This window comes from Arachis ipaensis, chromosome B10 (assembly GCF_000816755.2).
Source record: "Arachis ipaensis cultivar K30076 chromosome B10, Araip1.1, whole genome shotgun sequence".
In the NCBI taxonomy this organism is placed as follows: domain Eukaryota; kingdom Viridiplantae; phylum Streptophyta; class Magnoliopsida; order Fabales; family Fabaceae; genus Arachis; species Arachis ipaensis.
The window spans coordinates 3,603,358-3,628,874 of NC_029794.2; the positions used below are offsets into that span (position 1 = coordinate 3,603,358).

Here is a 25,517-nt window from a genome sequence, read left to right on the forward strand (position 1 = left end):
TAAGCTGGTTTTGGGCGGTACCACAAACATGCCATTAAGTCATTAACGAAGCTGGGTTATCTTCATTTTTTTTGGGGGTTTTTTTTGGGGGTGGGCTTGGGGGTTTTCTTGGACGCAGCTGCTTATAAGCTTATTCGCTTTACCCAAAAACCAAAAACTGTATTAATTAGCTGTATCCTCTCTCAGCCCCATCTCTTTTTGAACGGGTGGTGCCCAAATTTGGCTGGGCAACTTGCAGTTTCATATGTACAAAGCGTCTGACCGAAAAAAATCTCTACAAAGCGCTGAATCTACTTAGAATTTAGAAATGAAAATGGAACCAGACCCGAAAAAAGAAATTGGAAAATACATGAATTGCTCAATACCTTTCACAAGTTCAAATAAAATATTATTTATGAGAAGGCTATTTTTGGATAGATATAAGTAAAATCGAAGCATCAAACTAAACAGCAGAAAAATAACATGCATCACAAGTCCTCAGTGGCAGAAAGACATGCACAGAACCTAATGCGACGGTGACAATCCCGCATTCCATTGTTCAATTATCTAGAAACTAACTTGATGTTATATTACACCATCTTAATGGTGAACTATGAAATTTCTCCATCGAGAAAGCAACGGGAAAAAGACATGAAACGGTGAGGCAAAGAAACACCAAAAGCTGCATTCACAACACAAATCCCTAGCCAGTAACACCCGGATCACTTTACTGCAAAAGATAAGTAGATAACGATGTCAAGGTACAAGGTACAAGTAGTAAAACCCGACGGAAAATCTGCTAAGAGGGTAATTGATGTACCTCTGCAGCTTCACCTCCTGGAGCTCGGGCAGATTCCACCTTTTGTTCCTCAGCTGTTAAGAAAAGAAAGGAACTTAACACAAGTACAAAAATAGAGATCAAAAGGAAACAAAAATTCAAAGACCAAGTTTGAAACAAAGGAAAAATGACTAAAATAAGGACAGTAGATAGTAAAACAAAGGAACAATCACAGTATCTTTCTCTATTCCTTATTACTATCTCTTCTTTCGGAACCTGTTTTAACACTAAATATAGTTGGAAGCTCTATCTAGTTGGTAGGAGAACATAGCCAGAAAGAAGCCCAATCTAAACCCAGTGTGTTAACTTATCAACAAACACTCCTGCCTTTTCTTTATTATTTTTAAAGAAAAAGAAGAAAAATATTGGGAAGGGTTCTGCCAATCATAGTAGCCAACATATCAACATTGGACAACTATATATATCACCAACATTGCCAATTAAATCTCAAAAGGATAATCTAACAAATTTAAATGCATTTCATATACAACATCGCCTTGCAGATTAGTTAAGCAGAGTCACAAAGAAACTCAAAAACATTAATTTCCACCTCCTTCTTCAGGGATGTCAGAAGTCCACAAGGTGAGGTTGTCCCTCAGAAGCTGCATAATTAGTGTGCTGTCTTTGTAAGACTCCTCACTCAGAGTATCCAACTCAGAGATCGCTAAATCAAAAGCCTGTTTAGCAAGGTGACAGGCCCTGGAATATAGGATGTCACAATGTTAAATATACTCATGAGGGCTTTGCATTAACATATCAAAACACAGGGGAGTACAATGTATTTCGACAAGAAGATTATGTTATGCATACCTTTCAGGAGAGTTCAAGATTTCATAGTAGAAAACAGAGAAATTCAAAGCCAAACCCAATCTGATGGGGTGAGTGGGTGGTAATTCAGTGTCTGCTATGGAGGAAGCTTCCTGCAATAAATTTTTTTTAGGAATTACTACATTTAAAATTCATGACATGTAAGGAATTCATATTGTCTGAATTCTAGCTATAAAAGGATGTGATAATCAGTTACCCTATCAATCAATTATCCAAACCACACAGATATAAAAGAGGCGTGATTGCCAGCTAGCATACCTGATATGCTTTCATGGACTGATCAGCAGCCTCTTTTCTCTCATCTCCGGCCTTAAACTCGGCAAGATACCGGTAATAGTCACCTTTCCTATAACAAATTGGAAAGCAAAACAAAAAAACCGATGAAATCATAGAAGACTCTGTGTGGCTTATTAACAAGGAAAAACCACTAGGAACAAATAAAGCACTAACATTTTGTTGAAAAAGACACTGGATTCACCAGCGGCCATGGGAATAAGATGATTATCAATAACATCCATGATATCACTGCAAATGTTTGACAACTCAGATTCCACTTTCTTCCTGTAGTCCTTTATGCGCTGAACACTGACATTGTTCCCTTTAGCTTCCTCCTTCTGCTCAATGGAGGAAAGGATCCTCCACGAAGCCCTGCGCGAACCAACCACGTTCTTGTACCCAACTGAAAGAAGGTTCCTCTCTTCAACGGTTAATTCAACGTTAAGCTTCGCCACATTCTTCATCGCATCCACCATTTCTAAAGAGGGAAAGCAAACAAAGACACAAAACATATATTAAAAGAAATTCTCCAAAACCCTAAAAATTACACGTTCATGTAAGTAACTAAAAGCAAGGGGAGAAAATGAGAAAATTCAAAATTAGTTGAGGAGGGAAGAAACCTTCGTAGCGCTCGGCTTGTTCAGCGAGCTTGGCGATGTAGACAAAATTTTCACGGGAAGCCATGGGTGGATCTATGAGCTTTCTCTCTCCTAAATAGTGGGTGGTTTTTTCTCACTCTAGAAATGGTGGTGTGAGCAAAGACGACAACACTTTTTTTTTTTTTTCCTTACTCTTGTTAGCCGTGTATTTAGGTTCTTCAATTTGTCTATTTTCGAGTGGGTTGCGATCTCTATAGTTTCAACCGAATTGGACCCAATATCTTGATAAGATCAATTTTTGTTTTCAATTGGATTCTCCTCTACTTACGGCTTTATTAATCAAAGTTATTATTACAAGGTAATAAACTAGTTTAACTCACTAATAAAACAAACTATTTCTTTTTATTTTCGAGTAATTACCCAAATCAGTCCTTGAGGATTTTAAAAGCAGACATTTTAGTCCCCAAAAAAAATTAATACACAAATTAGTCCCCATGGTTTTTCTCCGTCAGACATATCAGTCCCCAGACTATTTTCCGGCGTGACTCATCAATGGAAATTGCTGAGTTGGCACGTTAAATCGCACACGTGGCAGTTAAGTGTCCACGTGTACAAAGAGGACAAAACAGTCCCCAAGAATTTTTAATAAAACGTTGTCGTATTAATAGAAACGCTTCTCACCTTTTTGTTATCCTCCATATGTCTTCATCCACTTTGAAAAGACATCAAACCCCATAATTCACTCCCCTTTTTACTCAGAAACCTTCTGCAACTTCATCTCCCACATCACTACCGTAAGAGTTAGGTGTGACTGTGAACATGGTGTTGTGAGGATTAAGAAACCCAGGAAATCAAAGAACAAGAAGGAAGAAAATGTGGAGGATGCAAATGAGGATAATGGGGCTAAGGAGAATGTGAATATGTATAACAATGCTGTCCAAAATAAAAAAGAAAGTGATGCTGTCCAATCCAATAATGCTGCTGTTGTAAATGAAAATGGGCTCAACAGTGGGCCTGCAAATAGGTCACCTTGTCCATGGCTTATATATTGTGCATGGAATACTCAATTGAAGAGTTACCAGATAAAAACTTATATCCCGAAACACACTTGTGCTAGAGAATTCGGCAGCAACATGGCAAGTCAGAAATGGGTGGCAAAAAAGTTAGAAAAGAGGCTCCGAACTCAACCTCACATGACTCTTAGTGAGGCATATGAGCACATCAAAATTGATTATAATGTCATAATAAATGGAAAGATGGTATATAGGGCTCTGAAAGAAGCTAGAGAGCGTTTGATTGGCAATGAGAGGGCACAGTACAGTAAGTTGAGAGAATACCTGGCCGAGCTATTGAGGAGTAACCCTGGAAGTCATACAATTTTGGATGTGACACCAATTCCCCAGTCACCTCCATTATTCAGCAAGTTATACATTTGTTTAGAGGCTTGTAAAAGGGGATTCAAAGCTGGGTGTAGAAAATTAATCGGACTTGATGGATGTTTCTTGAAAGGTTACTTTGGGGGTCAACTATTGTCGGCTGTGGGTCAAGATGCAAACAATCACTTCTATGTGATTGCGTATGCTGTTGTGGATAGTGAAACTAAGGAAAGTTGGAAGTGGTTCCTTACTTTATTGCAAGAAGATCTTGGAGATCAATATATCCATGGGTGGAATTTTATTTCAGACCAACAAAAGGTATGTTATTCTTGTTAGTTAAATGTTATTTTTGTTGTTACTTCAAGTATTAAAATGGTTGATTTATACTTGATAATTACATTACTTTAAGTACAATTGTGGCTGATATTGAATTATTATTTGAATTACTTTAATTATTCAAATGGCTGATTTATGTATTATTCAAATGGCTGATATTGTAGCTGCTTTATACTTGATAATTGTTTTACTTTAAGTACAACTGTAGCTAATATCAAATTATTAGTTGAGTTGCTTTAATTTTTTAAATGACTGATTTATGCAGTATTGTAAATGTAATTGTTGATGAATGAGAATTATTGAGTTACTTCAATAGGGATTGTGTGTTGATGGCTGCTTTAAATTTTGAAGGGAGATGTCAAAAAGTTAAACTATTTTTAAGCCTTAATTTGATTGTTCAATAATATTGGCTTAAAAAGAACTAAGTATATACACATCAGGATTATAGTTTTACTTATTTTATTAGTAACGCACACATTTAACTTGGTTTCTAGAGATACATGGACTTCTGCAATTATTTTCTTATATTATAAGATTAACCAATGGGAATTATGAATAGAATATGTTATAAATTAATTTTTCAAAGAAGCGTGTGCTCAAAACTCTGAAAAATTCTGCATGTGCATATTAACTTGATTTAACATACTTGTTCTGAAATATGATATAATAATATAAAGGGTTAAAAAAATATGCTTATGGCAACAAAGTAAAGAAAATTTTTAAGGTCACTTGTAGCAAGTGTGGAGAGACTGGCCATAACTACAAGACCTGCAAAGGCCCTCCAACAACAATAATTAAAAGGCAAACCAATCCAAATAAGAGAATGACAGTGAGAGTTGGTTCTAGTTCTGGAACCTCAAACCATAATGCAGATGAGATCAATGTCTCTCAATCAGCTCCACAAGCACAGGTAAAACCAAAACCAACCAAAACTATCTTTTTTAAACTTCCATAGGGACTACATTGAGCTTTTTAATAATTCATGGAGACTGCATTGATATTTTTTTTATTGGACTGCAATTTGAATTGATATTTCGTCTCTTGTAGAATGTGAATAGTAATGCAAATCAGGTTCTTTCAGAAACAGCAAACTTGGGTGTAATGCCTAATGTGGTAAATCAATCTCACATACGGGTGGCATATTATCAACCAACTTCGCACCAGACATGACCTCCGCAACACCATCATTAAAGCTGATGTGAAAATTCTAGTGAACCCATGCAAAGAATTTGCAATGAGGGAGTTTCTCCTGCCCATACCAAAAACAGATTATTCAATACAAAATTTTTTGATTTTAACTAACTAAAATACTAACAATTGTTTACCTTATATAGTGGGTATCCAAAAAACAACCTGCTCAGATTTTCACGAGTTCTTGAAATGGAGATTATTGCATACAAACCGCATAAACATTTTGGGTGTTGCCCCTTCGTGATTTCAACGTTCCTCAACCTGCACACATCACCATGTATAAGACCAGTACCATTGGGGCCACCGTGTCTCCCTCCACGATGATTCGAAGAAGATGAACTTTCTCTACTTGGAATCATCAAAACTGAACCTGGATATGTCGATTTCTGTAGATGACGAACAAGGGTTTCATGAGGACGACCTTCAATGAAGAAGAATGAGAAATGAGGAGTATTAATACGACGCCGTTTTTTCAAAAAAACTTTAGGGACTGTTTTGTCCTCTTTGCACACGTGGACACTTAACTGCCACGTGTGCGATTTAACGTGTCAACTCAGCAATTTCTGTTGATGAGTCACGCCGGAAAATAGTCTGGGGACTAATATGTCTGACGGAGAAAAACCATGGGGACTAATTTGTGTATTAATTTTTTTTGGGGACTAAAATGTCCGCTTTTAAAATCCTCAGGGACTGATTTGGGTAATTACTCTTTATTTTCAGTACATTTAAATAAAGAAATTATAAATATGCCTTTTTTGTATTTAAAATTTTATTTTCTAATTTTTTTTAATTTTTATTATCAAAGTTGATTTTGGTGTTAAGCTATTCTTAGTCATTTAAAATAAATTATCTGCATATCCCATTAATATATAGAGTTTTAGATTTATTGTTAGAACATGAACTAGAAAGTCAACAAAAAAAGGTAAGATATATAGGTCAAGGCTGACGTGTACATAACGTGGAAATGAAATGACACATAAACGGATAGGCTTGTGACCTGAAGTTAGAATTGAATCACCTAACCTCACCTCAAAAGTGCGAGTTTTTTTTTATAGCGCATGGGAATATTTGAAAAAAGAGCATGGATGACGTCCATATAACGTGGAAGGAAGATCATGACTCATATCAGTCTACCCAAAAAAGATCATGACTCAAGAGTTGATTAACTAACTGTTCAAGATATTTTTAATTTTGAAGAACATGAACTAATGTAGGTAATAATGTATATTGGAACGGCCAAAGAACGATAATATTGAAAACAAAGGGCTTATCTAAATCATAAATGTGGTGTACTGCTTGAGATAACTTGTATAATTTTTTTTGTTAGAAATCAAGAGAAGTCTGAGAATTATCCAATATATCATTTGAGTATTAGCTTCTGAGTTCTGATGAGTTCATTAGTAACTAAGTAGTTCCATGATCCTGCATGATTAGACAATTTGTATTTTTGCTTTCCCTTGCTACTGTAAATATCAATGGCCTTTGAATTAAAATAATGACTTTATTTCTTTGAAGTTAGAAGCTAGGAGCCAAAATTGTTGCTTCTGACTGTCTTAAGCTGTCAGCAACATGAGCAATCACTCCTACACCAGCATTGTGAAGCCTTTCATTTTTCACCTGAAATTAGAGGAGTATTTCAAGTTAAAAAATATAAAAATAAAGAAAAAAAGAAGAGACATAAACCATTGTATAAAAAATTTGGTAAAATTTCAACCCATCTCTATTATACTTATTATCCTTGTATATTGTAAAATATAACCAACCCAAGTTCACTAAAATTCATGGGAGAGTTAAGTGTAATTTGCCCCCATATTGATGACATTATCATCCCTCAATAGAAGACTTTTGGTGGATGCAGTACATGAATGTTGTAATGAGCAAAGAAAGGCAAGGTTGCTGAGCGGAAGTTGACATCTACTTTCTTCCATCCCAATTGCTGCAATCCCCGGATCATCTCCTCTATTGAAATTTGAAACCACACCAATAGGTTTTAGTGAATAGTGATAATGCAACAGAGTCTCAAGGATGTAAATCACACATCCTTGGTTACTTATTATGATGATGATAATCACCTTCCATGATTTGATGGTATTCCACAGTATTCTCAGTATAGCTTGCATTTTGTGCTGTCTCCTTAGCTTTCATTGCCCGGGGAGTGAATTGGGACCCATCAGAAGGAACTGGGGTGCAGTATTTGACATCAACAACATGCTTGTATCCATCCACAAATTGGCTTGGAGGCTGTCAATAGAACACAATATTAGTACTATACAAATACAGTTATTTATGATATGGCAGGGTAATAATCAACTAAGAGAAAACAGACTCAGCAGTTACGGCTAAACGAACTAAACTTCAAGATATATTATAACTAACTACTCTAACTAATAAATGGCTCAACACTAAATACATTGTGTCCCCTAATAGTATTATCTACAATAGGACAGAGAAAGAAGCAAGAATGATTGAAAAAAAAAGGGGGAAATTATCTTCTTCACCTTACCAAGTTCGGTTTCCCTCCTTATAGAGGACGTGCGCCATCCAACCATATCTATATAAAAGTTATAGGAATTACCAAAAGAAAGAAAGAGCCAATAAGTTTGTTTATGACATATGAAACGAGTTTGATTAAAGAAAATATGCATAGTGGATACGGTCATATGATACATTGGCATAAACAGTGCGAAATCGAAATGTTCCGAGTGCAGATCTACAAAAGCAGTAAAATCTTGTAAGCACTGGATTACTGAAACATATGAATCTATGGCTAGCACATAGGGACTCATTACATACATGAATTTTCCATCTTCACAATCAGAAGCCATCCTCAGAAGAAGAGGTGGTTTGTTGGGATTACCATCTGTAAGGAACAACTGAGTACCAGTCTTACCAACAAATAAAGAAGCTACCGGTGCAGCAATCTTTTCTAAAATGGTGACACCAAATAGAAATGGAAGCTGAAAAATATTCACATTAAACAGTCAAAATTCTAAAGACTGATATATTGAGGAAGAGGTCTTAGCACTATCTCCTATTCTATTTGATCCTTCTCCCACTTTTCCTAGTCTGCTCTCCGTGTTAAAACTACTATGTTAAAATTAATATGTAAGCAGCGAATTATGAGCAAGGAATATAGCAACATTTCTAGATATGGTTCAGATAATATTAAAAACATCTGCACTATAATAATCCTAAACAAACCTGGTTTTTCCCCCTTACACCAAGGTGTGGTGTTGCTAAAGTTATAAAATTAATTGGCTCCAACCCAGCAATCAACCCTCCCTTTGAAAAGTTTGTTCTCTCTGAATTTTCCATCGTACAGTTTTGTGAATCACCAAGTTGGCCACTAGTAGAGGTATCAGGTGAATAAAGTACAGCAACTGCATATCTAGCAAAGAGGCCTCCTAGAGAATGAGCTAGAAAGGATATTCTTTTCAGGCTCTTTGTCTTTTTTACAACTTGCATGACCTGTTGAGGTGTAACATCAAATAATTGATGACACATACAAGCTATCAAAACTAAATTTTGAGGCTAATCATTACGGCAGATAAATGTTTCCATGTATATTTCAATACTCACTTCATCAGCTAATCGCTTTCCAGCTTCATCAATCCCAGAAAATGTCTTGGTGTAAGTATTTGATGAACTTGCTGCAAACATCAGGTTTTAAGGATTCTAGTTAACACTAGCTTCAAATTGAGTTAAGCAAGCAATTCAAAAGAATGATTCACACACCATACAAGACAACTAATGTCATCATATACAGTTTAGGTTATCTTGAATGCACTAATTGAGAGAAAGTAGATTTTCCCATGCATTACCCAATGATATCTCAGTCAGAATAGAGACTACCACAATGAATCAATGTGTTATTCATAAATTCCTCAAAGATTCTCTTCCTAGACCCACTTTTTTGTGCACAATCCCCCACCCCCCAAAAAAAAAAACCGCCACAAGCATGACGCACTCTATCCATCATTTTCAATTCTTTTTTAGTTAATTGTGCGACGCAACAAGACTTTCCTAACAAAGCAGATCCCAGATAACAATTTCTGCTTAAGAAATTAAGATAACAAACATGCATGGTAAGAAACCACAATTATAAGAAGGCATAGTTACCATAAATCAAAAAGTTTTTCCCAAGGTGCCTTGTTAACTCTGCTTCTGTGTACGTCCAGTCACTTGAGCTGTGCGAGGTAAAAGATCAGTAAACTTTGTAAGAGACTAACTGAAAGAAATGATTAATAACAGACAGCCATTTGCTAGAGAGATAGTGCATTGCTTCTGAGAAACTTTTCTTACACAGTTAGCAACAAGGTTCCTCAACTAAGTTTCAGTTTCCACTTCAGGGAGACATGCAAAAGGATTTAAAGGTGGAACAAATCCATTCCTTTTCTCGGAAGCTAAAAGACTAATATATTGATTGTGAATCCTTTTTAGCACAACTAGAAATAACTAGAAAAAAAATTTTTACCGATAAATCTATAATTCTATTTCTATATATCCCCTTCTATTTCTGTAATTCATAAATCAAATACTGGGCAGTTAATGGAACAAAGAAATTTCGTAGCCAAAAGCCCTAAACCCTAAACCCTCCTGCGAGAATTACAACCTTAAATATAAAACAGTCGTCAGTGAAATATTGTTATTACATTGAATTTTGAACTCAACTAATCTGAACACAGAGTAAACTCGAATAAAACTTTACCCTCTTACACATACCTGGACATGATACCGTGAACCAGAACAAGCAGATGCTCAGGACCATTGTTGATATTGGAAGCAGTTATAGCAATAGAGTTTCCTTGAGTAGTAGTACTCATAGCTTGAGCTCCAACACTATGCTTTCTCTGTCCTCTGTTTCTACCTGCTTTAGATTAATCTACTTCCCTTAATCTTATTGATGAATCAAAAGCTTTGGAATTTACAACTAATTCGGTTGACCTTGACCCAGTAATTTAAAAAAATTAATAAAAAATCCATAGATAGTGGTCGCTTGAACTATTTTAATATATATTGAAACAATTGAACCAATCAAGACATAAATTGTGTCCACAGAGGAAGAATAAGAAGGCCTTTGTTGGGATCCATTAATGCGATAATGAGAAGCAATTTGTGGTGAGTACACATAACGCGTGTGAATCAATGGAGCTGTTGCCATAAATACATAAGAGTGTATTAAATTGTATACTATGCAATAAGCCAATAACCAGTAAGCAATGCTAAGAAAAATTGAAAGGAGAAGGTTCATATATAAATGAATGAATGTGCTTGCATTCCCCATTTATGCGAAGAACAAAGTACAAACAAGATAAATGTTATATGAGTGAGTCAGAGTCAGCAGTTAACCACAGTAACTAGTAATAATAATAATAAAGACAATAAATAAAGAAAAAGAGAGATACATCGTACACGTAGCTATGGAAAAGAAGACAAAAATGTGGCTAACGATTGTTCTCTCAAATTTGGCTTCTCATTGTGTCTTGTACTTGCCTTAAATATTTGGTGAATATTTATTCCCGTGACAGTCATGATTTTACGTTGAATATACAATATTTTAAAACTAGGCTAAGTTTATGGTTGGTTTATTATATATAAGTAAATACACACATAAAATAGAATAATATTAGGTGTTCAAATTTTTTTATGAACTAAGTCTAATAAAAATTAAGGACTTTGTTAGGTAGATAATAATTTTTGTAAATAATAGATTTTAAAATTGGCTTAATAAAATAAAAACACACTATACCCCAAATTATTCACCTAAATATTAATATTAGGATAACCATCCATACACCTAATAAATTGAACATCCGATATATCCATTGTTCACATTATTTAATATTTTCATTGTCTACTTATACTTTTTCTAAAATTAAATAACAAAATTTGGAGTAATATTATCCATAATTGATTTTTATTAATATTAGATTATCTTAGTTAAATTTAGTTAACAAAAATTTTTAGATGTATAATAATATTATTCATTATTCATAAAGATAATAGTTAAGCAGTTTTTCCATACTCAAATAGGAAAGTTGCGAGTTGAAGTCTTCGTATCTTTGATAAAAAAAAATACAACAGTTAAGCAGTCGCTAAGGAGAAAAAGCATATTATTTGTTTTCGAAATATATAGAATAAGGGCTGCTTCAATTAGTTAAGACAAATAATGGCTGGGTTAGGTACTATATTGAATTACAATCAATGATATTCCGCCAAAATTCACTACCTAATATTACAACTACGTACTGACCTAGCTAGCTCTTGGTCTTGGAGGCTAAACCTCGTTCATTCTATTCCTACCCATGTTACACGCACTGCAATTCATTCGTTTCTTAATTATTTTCTTTTGTATGTTTCGAAAAAAGACAACATTATTAGAGGACACCTGCTTGTGTAAAGCATAATTAAGGTATGCCTTCTCTTCTTGAAACCGAGGGAATAACAGGTTATCATGACCATGATAAACTAAACTTGTTTTTCACTATGATGAAAAGTTGCAGAGACAAGGACAGGAAGAATTTGAGCTTGTTAACCCCTTCATATTGCAGAAGTAGAATATAGTGAATAATAAATTCTTAATTATAGTACTTCCTGCCTTACATAATAAATTCTTTACTTTGACTATGTTCCTTCATGTTCAAGCTACTTAAGAAACACTAGAATGTGTAATACTAAATAGTGATTTGTGCTTTAAGTTAGCACTTGTGATTGTTTAATGTTGAGAAATGGTGTGATCACATGAAACTAATACTTGGCGTTCTAAGGATGAATGGTGTTTTTGATTGGTATATAGGCCGCAGCATTGATTCCACAGACCCCATATGGTAAATTAGTGTTCCTTTTGATCCATATATAGCCATTCAATCCCCAGTTATCGCCCCACGAATTCTTCACAATCCAAAAATCTTGTCCCTCTTTGGAATCATAACCCACAATTAACAGACAGTGATTTGTATAATCAGTTGGCGCACAGTTCTCACCATCATATATTCCCTGGAAATAAGAAAAAAAAGTGATGCCTTAATCAAGTGAGAGAACATAAAATGAGAAGATAAATTAATAGATCTCTCATCTTATAAACTCTGTACTCTTCTTTGTTTTTTTTACGTGAGACTAACTTCATACATTTATCAGACTTGCAACATTAACATGTATGTACGTACGTATATGTATTATATTGAATAAATTAGCTAGAAAAATTAGCATTGGTAAAATAAAATACTTACAGAATGGTAAAATTGAAAGTCATTTGCGTTGAGGCACACACTAACAGGTTGTTTAGCAGTGGCACACAAGAGTCCCTCGTCTGATTGTGGAACGTGTCCATAGCCATCAATGGTTGCAGTATTGTGTACAATCTGTTAAATACAGAAACAGAAAAAGAAAATAAATTAAGCTAAAAAACTTAACAAGGAGAAATAAAATTAATGTAAACAAACTTGACCATGGATGATTGGCAGGTAAGCTTCTCTCCTTCATAAGGATAATTAGCATCTAAGGCAATGCCACCATTGCTCATAACCCAATCGAACGCTTTATCCACATATCCCACGTAACAACCATTGCTTTCAGGATCACAATCCAGAATCTGTTGCTCTGAAAGGTTAATAAGCTCCCCTGTTGCTATAGCGTTTACTCCTTCAATTGCACCTGCCGCTGAGAATGCCCAACAGCTTCCTAGTAACAATAAATTATTCAAAACATATTATATTTGCGCATACTCTGAATTTAATTTTGATAAACTGATGTCTAATTATATTCGTTATTCTGAATAATCATTTATGAAGTTGATAAAAAAAGTAGTTATTTTTTTTTATATAATATTACATTAGATATGTGTATAAAACTATTTTTCTGTATTCGTCTTTTAAATTATTAGTGTTTGGTAGAGAGATAGAGACGGAAAAACTGACAGAGACTAAGAGATGAAACTGTATTTTAATTTGTACAAAGGGTAAAATTGAAATTAATTAATTGAAATGATGGTATTTTAAGTATAAAATGTTATTAAAATTTCAGTCTCTATCTCTAAAAATTTTAGTCCCATGTGTCTCTACTTTTTGGAGACAGAAACAGAAAGTTTAATATACCAGTCTCTAAACCAACAAACATAATATTGAGTCTCAGTCTCTTAGTCTCTGTCTCAGTACTTCAAAACAAACGCTAATTGAAGTAAAAACTTACCACAAGTTCCTTGGCTCTTAACCGGGGTGACAACTCCCTTTTGCCTCCAATCCAAGGATGAAGGAGCTTGACAAGATACCTCATTAATTCCCTTCATGCCATTGTCATCAGTCGCCATTTCAAAGTCGTGCAAGTACATTTCTTTGAACTCAGTTGGGCTCAAATCAGCAAACTTACTCACACCAAGAAGATGGTGATGATGAGAAGGTGATAATGACATTCTCTTTGCATTAGAACCCGTGATGTAGTTCAAATTAGACACAAAAATCTCAAATCTCTTTGTCATCTCATCTAGGTCAATGTAGACTCGTCCATGCTCTTTCTTCCATAGTTGGAATAGTAGCATGGCTTCATCCTTTGAAAGAGCCCTGTCCAGGTTAGGACCCAGTATGGAGTATTGGGTTGGAAAGCTTGTACTAGAAGAAAAAGATATGAATAATGTAGTACATAAGAAGAAGAGGAGAACAAGAATGTTTGAGGCATGGGAAATCATCTTTTATTCAAACTTAATTATATTAATTATAAGCAAATCAAATAAGTAATGTTAGAATGAAGATAGATGTGCATTCCTCGTACATCATTTTAACATATTTATAGTGATGGATTGAGAGTGGTTAGGCCATATGCATGCATTTAGCTTATGAATTTTCACTTGATATAAGGGAAATTTGCAAGTTGCTGAATAAAATGTAGTTATCTACCCTTGAATTTGAAACTTGATCTAATGGATGATGGTGATCTCTATAGGAGCAACTCGAATAGGAAATTTTCTTTAGTAGTCTGTGTTTATGATTTTCTTGTGATAAAAGGTAATTTTACATCGTTATCATTTGTGTTATAAATAATAAATAGAGAAAGGAAAAAAAACTAATATTAGTCAAATTTCATTATTCTCAATTTATTAGCTTTTTTATTGAGTAATATAGCATAGTAATCATACTAATCTCCAAATATTGTGACGAGAATAGATAAGAATGGATGTCTATCTATAGGTGGCTCATTTTTCCTATGTTAAAAGAAACAACTTTTTAGAATAAAGAAAACTCAATGAAATTTGAAAAGCACATTTTGTACGCCTATAAAAGCATGAACTGAGACAAAAAGATTATATACAATCAATAACAATACTTCTCTATCTTTTTTATATCTTCACTGTCAATATATAAAAATTTTTCTCTCTCTTTTATATATACATTACTACATATATTAGTAAATATATATGAATTACTTCTATTACAATGAGATAATAATATTGATGAACTTTAATAGTTGAGTCTTTTATTTATACTTCTTTATTTTATATTTCTTTCCTCTTCCTTATTTATTTATTTTACAACATATTATCAGCACGAGACTCCGATCAAAATTTAGGAAGATTCAGGTAATAAATTTTTATTGTGTCAAAACTCTTTCATCTTAAATTTAATGCTCTTGATATATCTGGAAACAACTACTTATCATAGATATTAGATGCTGAAATTCATCTTGATTCAATGGATCTTGTAAATACCATTAAGGTTGAAAATAATGCATCCCAAAAGAATGAGGCCAAAGCCATGATCTTTCTTTGTTGGCATCTTGACGAAGGATTGAAAAATGAATATCTTACACTAAAAGATCTTGCAGATCTGTGAAAAAACCTTGAAGAAATGTATAATCATCAAAAGGAGATGTATTTAAAGCTGAATTTACAGAATATCATTTTGATGAATCAAAATTTTCAACATTAGGGAGAGAGAATAAGCTTTCTAAAAAGGAACTTAATTAGAATGTATCATCCTTGATGCATTTAGATCTTCGATCAGGAAAATTGGAACTAGAAGTTCAAAAGATTATACATTTGCAAAAAATAGCAAATGAATTGCCTGATGTATTTTCTGATACGAAAATGATTACTAAATCCTATATACCAACTGAAAAAGCTCCAATCCGAATTGATGTCCCAGTCGGACAAATGGCTACCGAAGCAAATTCACATCAGAAGCGTGGTAGGCCTGTCGATTCCAAAGACAAAAATTCTCGAAAAAAAAAGAGGTAAATAATACTCCTGTTGAAAAAGATAAAGACATAGTAAAAACACTTGCAGTTGTCCAAAACTCTGATACAGTTTTGATGCCAGAAGACGTTCAGGTACCTGAAATTTGTGTAAATGACGAGATCTCGATAAATTATGTCTTTATAGGAGAAAAATCGGATCGAAATAAGACAATTGTCGATGAAATATTTGCATATAATGTGACGTTACACATCATGCATGAAAGTAAGGATCTTGAGTCAAAAACAGTCGAAGAATGTCGACAAAGGAATGATTGGCTAAAATGGGAAGAAGCTATGAAGGCTGAGTTAGACTCACTTGCAAAATGTGAAGTCTTTGGACCTGTAGTCTGTACACCAGAAGATGTAAAACCTGTTGGATACATATGGGTATTTGTGAGAAAACAAAATGAGAAAAATGAAATTGGACGCTACAAGGCTCGACTTGTGGCATAAGGTTTTTCACAAAGGTTCGGTATAGATTATGAAGAAACATATTCCCCTGTAGTGGATGCAATAACATTGCGTTATTTGGTCAGTTTATCCGCATACCATAAACTACATGTGCATTTAATGGATGTGGTAACATCCTACTTATACGGATCATTAGATCGTGATATCTATATGAAAGTCCCTAAAAGATTAAAGATATCTAAATCATCCAATAAATATTCACAGAGGTTATACTCAGTCAAATTGCAAAGATCTTTATATGGTATAAAGCAATCTGGACGAATGTGGTATAATCGTCTTACTGAGTATCTGGTCAAAAACGGATTTAAGAATGATGATATCTGCCCATGTGTTTTCATAAAGAAATCTGCATCTGGATTCATTATAATTGTTGTGTATGTTGATGATTTAAATATCATTGGAACCCCTGAAGAGATTCTAACAATTATAAAAGCTCTAAAAAAAGAGTTTGAGATGAAAGATCTTGAAAAGACTAAATTTTGTCTCGACCTGCAGATCGAGCATGCAAAAAATGGTATCTTTATTCATCAAACAACATATACAGAAAAGATGTTGGAGAGATTTTATATGGATAAGTCACATCCATTAAGTATTCCAATGATCGTAAGATCTTTAGATGTGAAAAATGATCAATTCCGTCATAAAAAAGAAAATGAAGATATCCTTGATTTTGAAGTACCATATCTTAATGCCATTGGAGCACTAACGTATCTTGCTAATAATACACTATCTGACATATTTGCGGTGAATTTACTAGTAAGATATAGTTCCTCTCCAACCAGAAGACATTGGAATAGAATCAAACAAATCTTTCGATATTTTCATGAAACGATTGATATGGGATTGTTTTATCCATATGGATCCAAGTCATAACTAGCTGGCTATGCAGATGCATGATACTTGTCTGATCCATACAAATGGAGATCTCAAACAAGATACATGTTCACATATGGTGGTATAGCTATATTATAGATGTTCACGAAATAGACAATTGCAGCAACATCCTCTAATCATGCTGAAATACTAGCGATACATGAAACAAGTCGCGAGTGTTTTTTACTTAGGAGTTTGATCCAATATATCCTGTCATCATGTGGACTGATTGATCATAAGATATAGCTCCAACTATTCTGTTTGAAGATACAGCATGCATTGCTCAATGCTCAACTTAAAGGTGGATATATCAAAGGTGATAGAACAAAGCATATCTTTCTCAAATTCTTCTTCATTCATGATCTTCAAAATCAAGGGACAATTGATATCCAACAGATCTGCTCAAGTGATAATCTATCAGATTTGTTTACAAAGTCACTCCCAAAATCCTCATTTAAAAGATTAGTACATCAGATTTGGATGCGCCAATTTCTAAATATTAAATAATGTCGACAAGAAGGGGAGACTGTACTCTTTTTTTCCTTTTTTTCCCCGTTGGATTTTTCTTGACAAGGTTTTTAATGAGGTAGTTCTCATCACAAAAGATTTTATACTCTTTTTTCCTTCACTAAATTTTTTTTTCCATTGAATTTTTCTTTAGTAAGATTTTAATGAGACATAATCAAAAATGGACATCTAAAGGAGAGTGTTGTGACGAGGATGAATAAGAATAGATGTCTATTTATGGGTGACTCACTTTTCCTATGTTAAAAGAAACAAGTTCTTAGAATGAAGCAAACTTAATGAAGTTTGAAAAGCACATTTTGTACGCCTATAAAAACATGAACTGAGGCAAAAGAATTACATACAATCAATAATAAAACTTCTCTATATTTCTTATATCTTCACTGTCAATATATAAAATATTCTTCTCTTTCTTTTATATATACGTTACTACATATATTAGTAAATATATATGAATTACTTCTATTATAGTGAGATAATAATATTAGTAAATTATAATATTAAAGTCTTCTATTTATACTTCTTTATTTTATATATCTTTTTTATTTTACAACACCAAAAATTTTTTTTAGTCAAACAATTTTATCTTGAAAAATTTTAATCATCAAATCAATATCTAATCTTTTATTTCGTTAGACATGTCAATTCTCGAGTTAAGTTTTAGTTGAAAAAATAGACAAATCAATTTATGTTAGAATTTAATAAAGTCAAATTCTTATATTACTCTCTTCATATATATAGATCAATCATTTTGTTAGAAATAAGAAATTAAATTAGAGGAAGGATTTGTGTGTACTCAAGTTGTCTATTCAAGTTGTCTAAAATGATACAATATAAAAGGGTATTTATAGGGACTAAAAGAATCGTAATAATAAAGACGTAATATTCTATAATAAATATTCAGATATACTAAATAATTCTAATTAATCCTAATTGATCCTAATTATATTCTAACATCCCCCCTCAAACTCAAGTGACATCTTGAGTTTGAAACTTATTTAAAACAACGAAATAAAGAGGAAAAAAAACTGCATAAACTGATAAAATGGGTGCAGACAGAACTGCCAGAAGGAAGCACAGATGGAACTGCCGCTAGTCTGAAGGAAGCGTAGACGGAACTGCCGCTTGTCTGAAGGAAGCGCAGACGGAACTGCCGCTTGTCGGAAGGAAGCGCAGATGGAACCGCCGCTTGTCGGAAGGAAGCACAGACGGAACCGCCGCTTGTCGGAAGGAAGCACAGACGGAATTGCCACTTGTCTGAAGGAAGCGCAGATGGAACTGCCACAAAGAAACGCAGACGGAACTGCCACAAGGAAACATAGACGAAACGCAGATGGAACTGCTACGAGAGAACGCAGATGGAACTGCCACAAGAGAATGCAAACGGAACTGCCACGAGAGAAACACAGACGGAACTGCCGAAAGAGAGCAAAAACTATATGATATCTTCATGAGAATAGGAAAACAGCGGACGACATTGGTGTTTGATCATTATTTGACTCGAAAAGGCACAAGACGGAGAGAATAAGCTAGTCGGTGCGGTGAAAAAGCATCAAAAGAGTGACAAAAGGTAAAGAAAGATGGCATAGAAAAAAAAGTGCAAAAACTACGGTAATTTCACCGCAAGGAAAACAACCTATCATCTTCAAGGAGGATACCATGGCTCTGATACCATGTTAGAAATAAGAAATTAAAGTGGAGGAAGGATTTGTGTGTACTCAAGTTGTCTATTCAAGTTGTCTAAAATGATACAATATAGAAGGGTATTTATAGGGGACTAAAAGAATCGTAATAATGAAGACGTAATATTCTATAATAAATATTCAGATATACTAATTGATTCTAATTGATCTTAATTATATTCTAACACATTTAATGTGAAAACTAATTTTTTTAATAAAATAAAAATTTAAAAATTAATTTAATAATTAAAATTTATTGAAAATTAAAACATCTAACTAACTTTTTTAACGACTAATTTGGGTATTCCTTTATCTTTATCTGCGGCCTCATCGCTTTATGTATGAACCCTATCATTGTTCATTGCAAAAAATTCTTGCATGTAGTCATCATTCTTGTTTTCTTTACTGAGAAATGTTAAAATAATATTCTCCTTCGTTCTATCTCTAAAATATATTTTTTTCTCTCTTATAACTTTTAAAAAACTTCTTCTTTAATCCATTTTAAATTTTTTGTATTATCTAATGTTAACTTTATCCATTTTTAAAGAAAAAATAAATTATTTTTTACAAAAATATATTTAAACAAAAAATTTATTTTTTTGTAATTAAATTTTGCTTATCAAAATACTCTTTAATAAATTATTTTTTTTATTAATTAAATTGTATTTTTATCAAAATATTTTTAAAAAAATTTGATAATTAAATTATTTTTTTAAGATACCCTTCAATAATTTTTTAATTATTAATTAATGACAAAAAATAAAATTTTTGTTAAAAGGTATTTTTATAAAAAAATAATTTATTTTTTCTTGAAAAATGGATAAATTTAACATTAGTTAACACAAAATTTAAAATGGATTAAAGAGGAAATTTTTTAAAAGTTATAAGGGAGAGAAATGTACATTTTATAAATAGAGGGGAGGGGGAGTATCATTTTCTCCCTTTTTTTTTATCAAAAAAATAGGAAGACTCGAACCCGTGACGACCTCTAAATTAGTATGGAGAGACTATGTCATTTGAGTTATAACTCGTTGGCTAGTAATCATTATTGTTGGTATCATATAAAAATATAAATATATGGGGTTAAGTACGATTTTGGTCCTTAAAGTATAAGTCGAAAATTTTTTTTGTCCTCAATATTTTTTTACATATAAAATTGTCTTTAAAGTTCAACGTAATTTTAAAATCTTCCTTTAGACAATTATACCTTCAACATATTTATCTCCCTCACACCTTCTATAGAAAGCCTCGTCGTCGCCCTCACTATTGCTTGGCTCTCCCCTTCGCAGTGCCGCGACTCGCGCCCTATATTAAAATTTTAGACCAAGTTACTCATAATAAAAAAATTTATAAAAAAAAAGAAAAAGAAACAGAGTATTTCTACTCCTGCAAGAGGGGAAGGAAAGAAGAAGAAGGGAAAATGGAAGAAGAAAAAGTTGCCCACTATCTGCCTCTGTTTCCGCTTCTATGGCCACCTCTGTACAGTTTTTGTCCCTAAGATAAGAACGATTTTAAAATCAAGTTAAATCTTAGGGACGATTTTGTATGAAAAAAAGGTTCAAGACGAAAAAAATTTTTGACGTATACCTTAGGGACTAAAATTGTAGTTAACCCTAAATATATGGTATCGATTGAGAGAACTTGCATTGCGTGACATAACCGAACTACAATGCCTTGGCATTAATGTGGCTTTACATGCATGCTTGTTCTGATGTTTAATAATGAATAATCGTTATGAGGAGAACATGAACTTAAAATTAAATAATTTTCATGTGATAGCTAAGCTCAATAGTCCATACACCCACAGGAAGATAGCCCGGTTTTTTCGGAAATCCATCTAGTAGAGACAATTTTGAATTTTAGAACATGCTCAATCATGAACATGCATGGACTGAAACTCAGCAAATTGATGTGTAAGTGCAATTGTTCTTTATTTACATTTTATTCGTAATCAATAAAAACATATAGAAAATTATAAACAAGGTAATCATACTTGCAATTATTATTATTATCTTCAAGTATGGTTACTACGCACGTACGTATATATACCTTTTTCTTTTCTTTATTAATTATGTCGAAGGTGAAGTGAATATTCATATCTTTTTTTTCTTTCCAAGTATTAACAACAAATTGAAGCAAACATGGTAGCAGTTTCACAAAGCACATAACAAGTCGATATTATTTAGAGGCTTTTCAATAAAAACAATCCCAGCATGAATGATAATGATAAGGGGGAGCTTGTGAAGTCCCCTCCTCCAATAATCATTTGTTTTAATTAATTCATTATTTTATATATAAATATAATGGTCTTCTATGAATTAAAAAAAATGCTAATGTTAGATGGACAAAGCTGACGTTACTGGGTGAAGTTGTTAAGCAAGTGAAGGAATTGAAGAAGAATGCAGAGGAAGCAAGCAAAGGGTTCCTGATCCCAATGGATTCCAATGAAGTGAAAGTTGAAGCAACTGAAGAAGGAGATGGATCATCAATGTCTTACAGGGCAACCGTGTGCTGCGAATACCCGCCTGATCTGCTATCTGATCTAAGACAAACATTTGATGGCCTCCAACTTCAATTGGTGAGTGCACAAGTATCCACTCTGGGAGACAGAGTGAAGAATGAAGTTGTGTATACTTGTTACTGCAAAGGGGATATGATGAGTAGTGTTGAGGCATGCCAAGTTCTTGCAAGGAATCTTCATCAGTCACTGTCTTCTCTACTCACCTCACATCCAATCCACAATAGAAGACTACGCTGTCTTCAAACATCTGCTGTCTCATGCTACAATTAATAATATTTTTCATCTTCATTCACAACATATGCTTTGTTAGGAGTTGTTTCATAAGTGTCTTCTGGTTATAAATAAATGGGTTATGGATAAAGTATATTTTGGACAATTACGTTTACGATTTTTTTAAAAAAAAAATTCTAATATTTAATTTTGTTCATAACGTTTTTTGTTTGTATTAAGACTATTTTCAGAGGTTTTTAATTTTATTTCTAATATTTTAGATTAAATTAATACGGGGGAGTAATTTTAACATAAATTAAAAATATTAAAAATAAAATTGAATAAAATTAAATATTAAAAATATTTTTAAAAAAATTATGAATATTTTATTCTAAATAAATATTATTCTCTATTCATATAAAAGTATTTTTATGTAAAAATAATAATTAAAAATTATTAAATAATTAGCATATTTAATTAAACTATTCATCATAATAAAGGTCTAACATTTAACTATTATTTTCATATAAAACCAGAACTAAATGAGTTTATTAGTTGTGGGGTTAATTACTCTGTCACTTCATATGTATCATGCCCTTGAAATGTTCAATATTCATGCTATTGAATTTGAAGCTAACTTGGCTTATGCTTTTTTTATATTTACATTTTTAAAATAGATTATTTTGTTCTTTGTATTGAAAACGAAGATAATATTTAAAAATTTAAAATGATGAGTACATGAATTAATAACGAAATTTCATTATCAATAAAGGATAAAAACAATGAAAAGTGCCACATGCCAATGAGTTATAGTTCAAATGACATATTCTTCTCATACTCATATAAAAAGTTGTGAATTCGAGTCTCCTATCTTTGATTTTATTTATTCTTTAAAGTCTGCCAACCCCGAAAAGCCTAATAGTCAAGGGAAATGCAATGCAATGCACGCATCACTTGTTCCGTAGTGGGCCTATACGCTTCCTTTGTTGTCTCAGAAGGCATCATTGGTTCAAATTTCAACCATGACCATATCATACATGTATTCACCCTATCGACTTCTTTTTATCCCTTTAGTGGCACACTGCAGTTATGTTAGTTGTGGAATTTGTCCCCTTTTTTTGTTTTTAAACTGATGAAAAGACATTAGTGGAATACCCATTATGAGTCCAACATTTCATTTTTTGCAAGGTTATTAGCTCATGCTTATGGAGCTATAGTGGAAGTTAGGGGGTATAATAGCCACATATATCGATCTATATATCTATATATTATAATCCTTACAATTCTAGAACATACATCAGATGAATATGTATTGTAATTTATAAATATATAAATAATGTTACCACCAGTGTTTTTAGAAGGGAATAGATTGCTGACTGCTCATCACCTATTCCAATAAAATTTCCTACGTACTACATTACTGACGTTAACAAACAAATAAATGGTCTCATGAGCCCAACATAGTTCAAACAATGCTGACATATTTGTGTCCAAACTTCTGGGTGGAACGCAGGGCCCTGAATTCACCCCCAGGCCCGTGGGTTTTGTGGATATATAGATGATTGAGTTCCACATGTGAGGGTCTAGGGAGAATCGTGGATGAATAAGAAGGGTCATCACTTGTTATCAGTGGTAGTTTTCGTGGTAACTTGGGCGGAGGCTTGTCAAACTCTTTGTCATTGAAGGGCATGTTATCATAACTCCATGGTGGGGATGGAGGACATTCGGTATCACCTAACGTTGCAACCATTTCTGGAATAAAATCCTGCAAATATGGATATGGTTAAGCATTAACAACGGGGTGAGCACTGGTCGGTTTGGTTTGGGTTCAATGTGAAATTAGAATTGAATCGATCAAAATATAATTGGTTCGATTTGATTCAGATTTATATTTTTTTGTATATGTATCCGAACCAAACCAAATCGATTAAGAATGGATTGGTTCGGTTCAGATAATTGGGTACCCGATGACTTTGAAATTCATAAAAAAACCAAATTTTTATTTTAAAAATTCAACAAATACAATAAACATGTAACATTAATATAAATAATCTAAACATGTTAAACACCAAATACATTAAAAACTAAACTCATTAAAATCTAAACATATTAATAGTGAATAATCTCACTAAAAGTCATATATATTTTTTTTTTTTATTTAATTAATATATGATTGGGTTTATAGGTTGGTTGGGATTCTGCATCTCCAGAACCGATACCCAAACCAATCACTAACAAAGGCCATTGATTTGGTTCGGGTTGAATCCGATTACCCGTTAGTTCCAGAACCAATTTAATTGGTTCGGTTCGGTTCGGGTTCGGATACGTAATCGGATACCCACTACCGTGCTCACCCCTAATTAACAACATATCAGAGGAGAAGTAGTCCAAGATGTGTAGAAGTACCCGCAAATCCAAGATATTGTAGGGGCAACCAGAAGCATCAAGAGCCCAGGGGAATTCTGGAGCATGGGTGTGATAGCCACCTACAATGTAACGGTAATGATAGACACCTGTTTTGAGTGCTTTAAAAATGCCATAAACATGAGGGGGAGTCTGCAACTGCAGGGCTTCCCTGGTTTGCCAGTTGTCCCATGATCCTGTAACAGCAACGTCCCAGTTTACTGGGTGCTTCCAAGTAATATTCACATATTTCAATCCTTCATGTACCACTCTTTCTACGTACCCATCTTGCAGTATTTGCCGCTGGCTCATGCACCACCAGTTACATACACTAGCTTAGCCTTGCTTTTTAATTTCATATTCATACATACATATATACTCATCAACTAATAACTATCACAAAATTAAAGATATCATAACTTATCATGACATACACTACACTTTTTTTCAGAACGGTTCTATGGTTAGTGATCAGTTTTCTTTCTCTAACATTCGACTTCATTGTTAACTCCAAAGTAATAACCAATGCAGAATCACATTAGCTTACGTATTAATGAAGATAATATTCATACACACAGTATATATATAATTGTTCTAGGTAAAACTACTTACAGCAGGGTCGTCACTGATCAACTGTTGACTCTGAGTTGAATGGGGGAAGAGATTGTGCATTCTGTTTATAGACATTCTAACCATCAAGTCAGTTTAGAATATAAAAAATACTAGGATTAAGGTTTAAAAAAATACTTTTTGAGATTCTTGGCTCTATTATTTATAGCCTTCAATTGCTAAAATTAAAAAAAAAATCTTTATCAGATTCTCTCTTATTTTGATGAGATATGAGTTAATTTTGTTGTATAGCCCTTTATTAGGCTAGTGTCTTAGGTTTTTCAAAATTGTTTTTCGATATTTTAAAAATTATATACGATCCTTTCCTTTAAGTTTCTTTATTTAAGCGAGGTAATAATAAAAAGGCATTCATTGATCATTATCGTTAAATTTCATGAATTAGTCCCCTAAATATTTCAATTTTCAACTATCTCTCAAAGTTTGGCAACACGTGTGGAACTTAATCCTGATCAAGGAAAAAGAGACTATTGAAAATCGAAAATCATTCACTTTTACGGTCTTGTAAATATCTATTATCTATACTCATCCATCTTGTATAAAGTTAAACGAGATTAA

At 33.2% G+C, this 25,517-nt stretch overlaps 5 protein-coding genes across 5 annotated transcripts; 1 reads left to right on the forward strand and 4 right to left on the reverse strand.

The window, feature by feature from the left end:
• LOC107622960 (14-3-3-like protein C) lies at positions 339–2,805 on the reverse strand. Its single transcript, XM_016325045.2, has 7 exons — positions 2,542–2,805; positions 2,096–2,399; positions 1,904–1,991; positions 1,628–1,737; positions 1,368–1,516; positions 800–852; positions 339–709 (listed from the first exon to the last, which is right to left on the reverse strand). The coding sequence occupies exons 1-7, from the start codon at positions 2,603–2,605 to the stop codon at positions 707–709; spliced, it is 771 nt and encodes a 256-aa protein (XP_016180531.1). The 5' UTR covers positions 2,606–2,805; the 3' UTR covers positions 339–706.
• LOC107623516 (putative lipase YOR059C) lies at positions 6,671–10,474 on the reverse strand. The gene is made up of 10 exons (XM_016325826.2): positions 10,146–10,474; positions 9,543–9,610; positions 9,003–9,073; positions 8,625–8,891; positions 8,217–8,380; positions 8,078–8,133; positions 7,922–7,974; positions 7,496–7,664; positions 7,285–7,382; positions 6,671–7,040 (listed from the first exon to the last, which is right to left on the reverse strand). The coding sequence occupies exons 1-10, from the start codon at positions 10,244–10,246 to the stop codon at positions 6,939–6,941; spliced, it is 1,149 nt and encodes a 382-aa protein (XP_016181312.1). The 5' UTR covers positions 10,247–10,474; the 3' UTR covers positions 6,671–6,938.
• On the reverse strand, positions 12,076–14,103 carry LOC107619955 (zingipain-2). The gene is made up of 4 exons (XM_016322180.2): positions 13,611–14,103; positions 12,871–13,103; positions 12,653–12,784; positions 12,076–12,419 (listed from the first exon to the last, which is right to left on the reverse strand). The coding sequence occupies exons 1-4, from the start codon at positions 14,101–14,103 to the stop codon at positions 12,186–12,188; spliced, it is 1,092 nt and encodes a 363-aa protein (XP_016177666.1). The 3' UTR covers positions 12,076–12,185.
• On the forward strand, positions 18,850–21,989 carry LOC107619956 (transcription factor bHLH30-like). The gene is made up of 2 exons (XM_021113795.1): positions 18,850–18,998; positions 21,539–21,989. Exons 1-2 carry the CDS (start codon positions 18,850–18,852, stop codon positions 21,987–21,989), a joined length of 600 nt encoding a protein of 199 aa, XP_020969454.1.
• Positions 23,395–24,644, reverse strand: LOC107619957 (SNF1-related protein kinase regulatory subunit beta-2-like). The gene is made up of 2 exons (XM_016322183.1): positions 24,336–24,644; positions 23,395–23,694 (listed from the first exon to the last, which is right to left on the reverse strand). Exons 1-2 carry the CDS (start codon positions 24,642–24,644, stop codon positions 23,395–23,397), a joined length of 609 nt encoding a protein of 202 aa, XP_016177669.1.

What these genes read in the sequence shown, in the direction of transcription:
- LOC107622960 (XM_016325045.2), bottom strand. Translation starts at nt 2,605, where the DNA reads ATGGCTTCCCGTGAAAATTTTGTCTACATCGCCAAGCTCGCTGAACAA. An exon ending in ACAAGCCGAGCGCTACGAAG is followed by an intron (nt 2,400 to 2,541) that starts GTTTCTTCCCTC and finishes TTCCCTCTTTAG; the next exon opens with AAATGGTGGATGCGATGAAG. An exon ending in TGACATCCCTGAAGAAGGAG is followed by an intron (nt 853 to 1,367) that starts GTGGAAATTAAT and finishes TTTTCTTAACAG; the next exon opens with CTGAGGAACAAAAGGTGGAA.
- LOC107623516 (XM_016325826.2), bottom strand. Translation starts at nt 10,246, where the DNA reads ATGAGTACTACTACTCAAGGAAACTCTATTGCTATAACTGCTTCCAAT. An exon ending in GTTCACGGTATCATGTCCAG is followed by an intron (nt 9,611 to 10,145) that starts GTATGTGTAAGA and finishes TACCTCGCACAG; the next exon opens with CTCAAGTGACTGGACGTACA. An exon ending in GAAAAACTTTTTGATTTATG is followed by an intron (nt 9,074 to 9,542) that starts GTAACTATGCCT and finishes TGATGTTTGCAG; the next exon opens with CAAGTTCATCAAATACTTAC.
- LOC107619955 (XM_016322180.2), bottom strand. Translation starts at nt 14,103, where the DNA reads ATGATTTCCCATGCCTCAAACATTCTTGTTCTCCTCTTCTTCTTATGT. An exon ending in TTACCTGCCAATCATCCATG is followed by an intron (nt 12,785 to 12,870) that starts GTCAAGTTTGTT and finishes TGTATTTAACAG; the next exon opens with ATTGTACACAATACTGCAAC. An exon ending in ACTTTCAATTTTACCATTCT is followed by an intron (nt 12,420 to 12,652) that starts GTAAGTATTTTA and finishes TCTTATTTCCAG; the next exon opens with GGAATATATGATGGTGAGAA.
- LOC107619956 (XM_021113795.1), top strand. Translation starts at nt 18,850, where the DNA reads ATGGAACTGCTACGAGAGAACGCAGATGGAACTGCCACAAGAGAATGC. An exon ending in AAACAGCGGACGACATTGGT is followed by an intron (nt 18,999 to 21,538) that starts GTTTGATCATTA and finishes TGCTAATGTTAG; the next exon opens with ATGGACAAAGCTGACGTTAC.
- LOC107619957 (XM_016322183.1), bottom strand. Translation starts at nt 24,644, where the DNA reads ATGAGCCAGCGGCAAATACTGCAAGATGGGTACGTAGAAAGAGTGGTA. An exon ending in ACAATATCTTGGATTTGCGG is followed by an intron (nt 23,695 to 24,335) that starts GTACTTCTACAC and finishes CCATATTTGCAG; the next exon opens with GATTTTATTCCAGAAATGGT.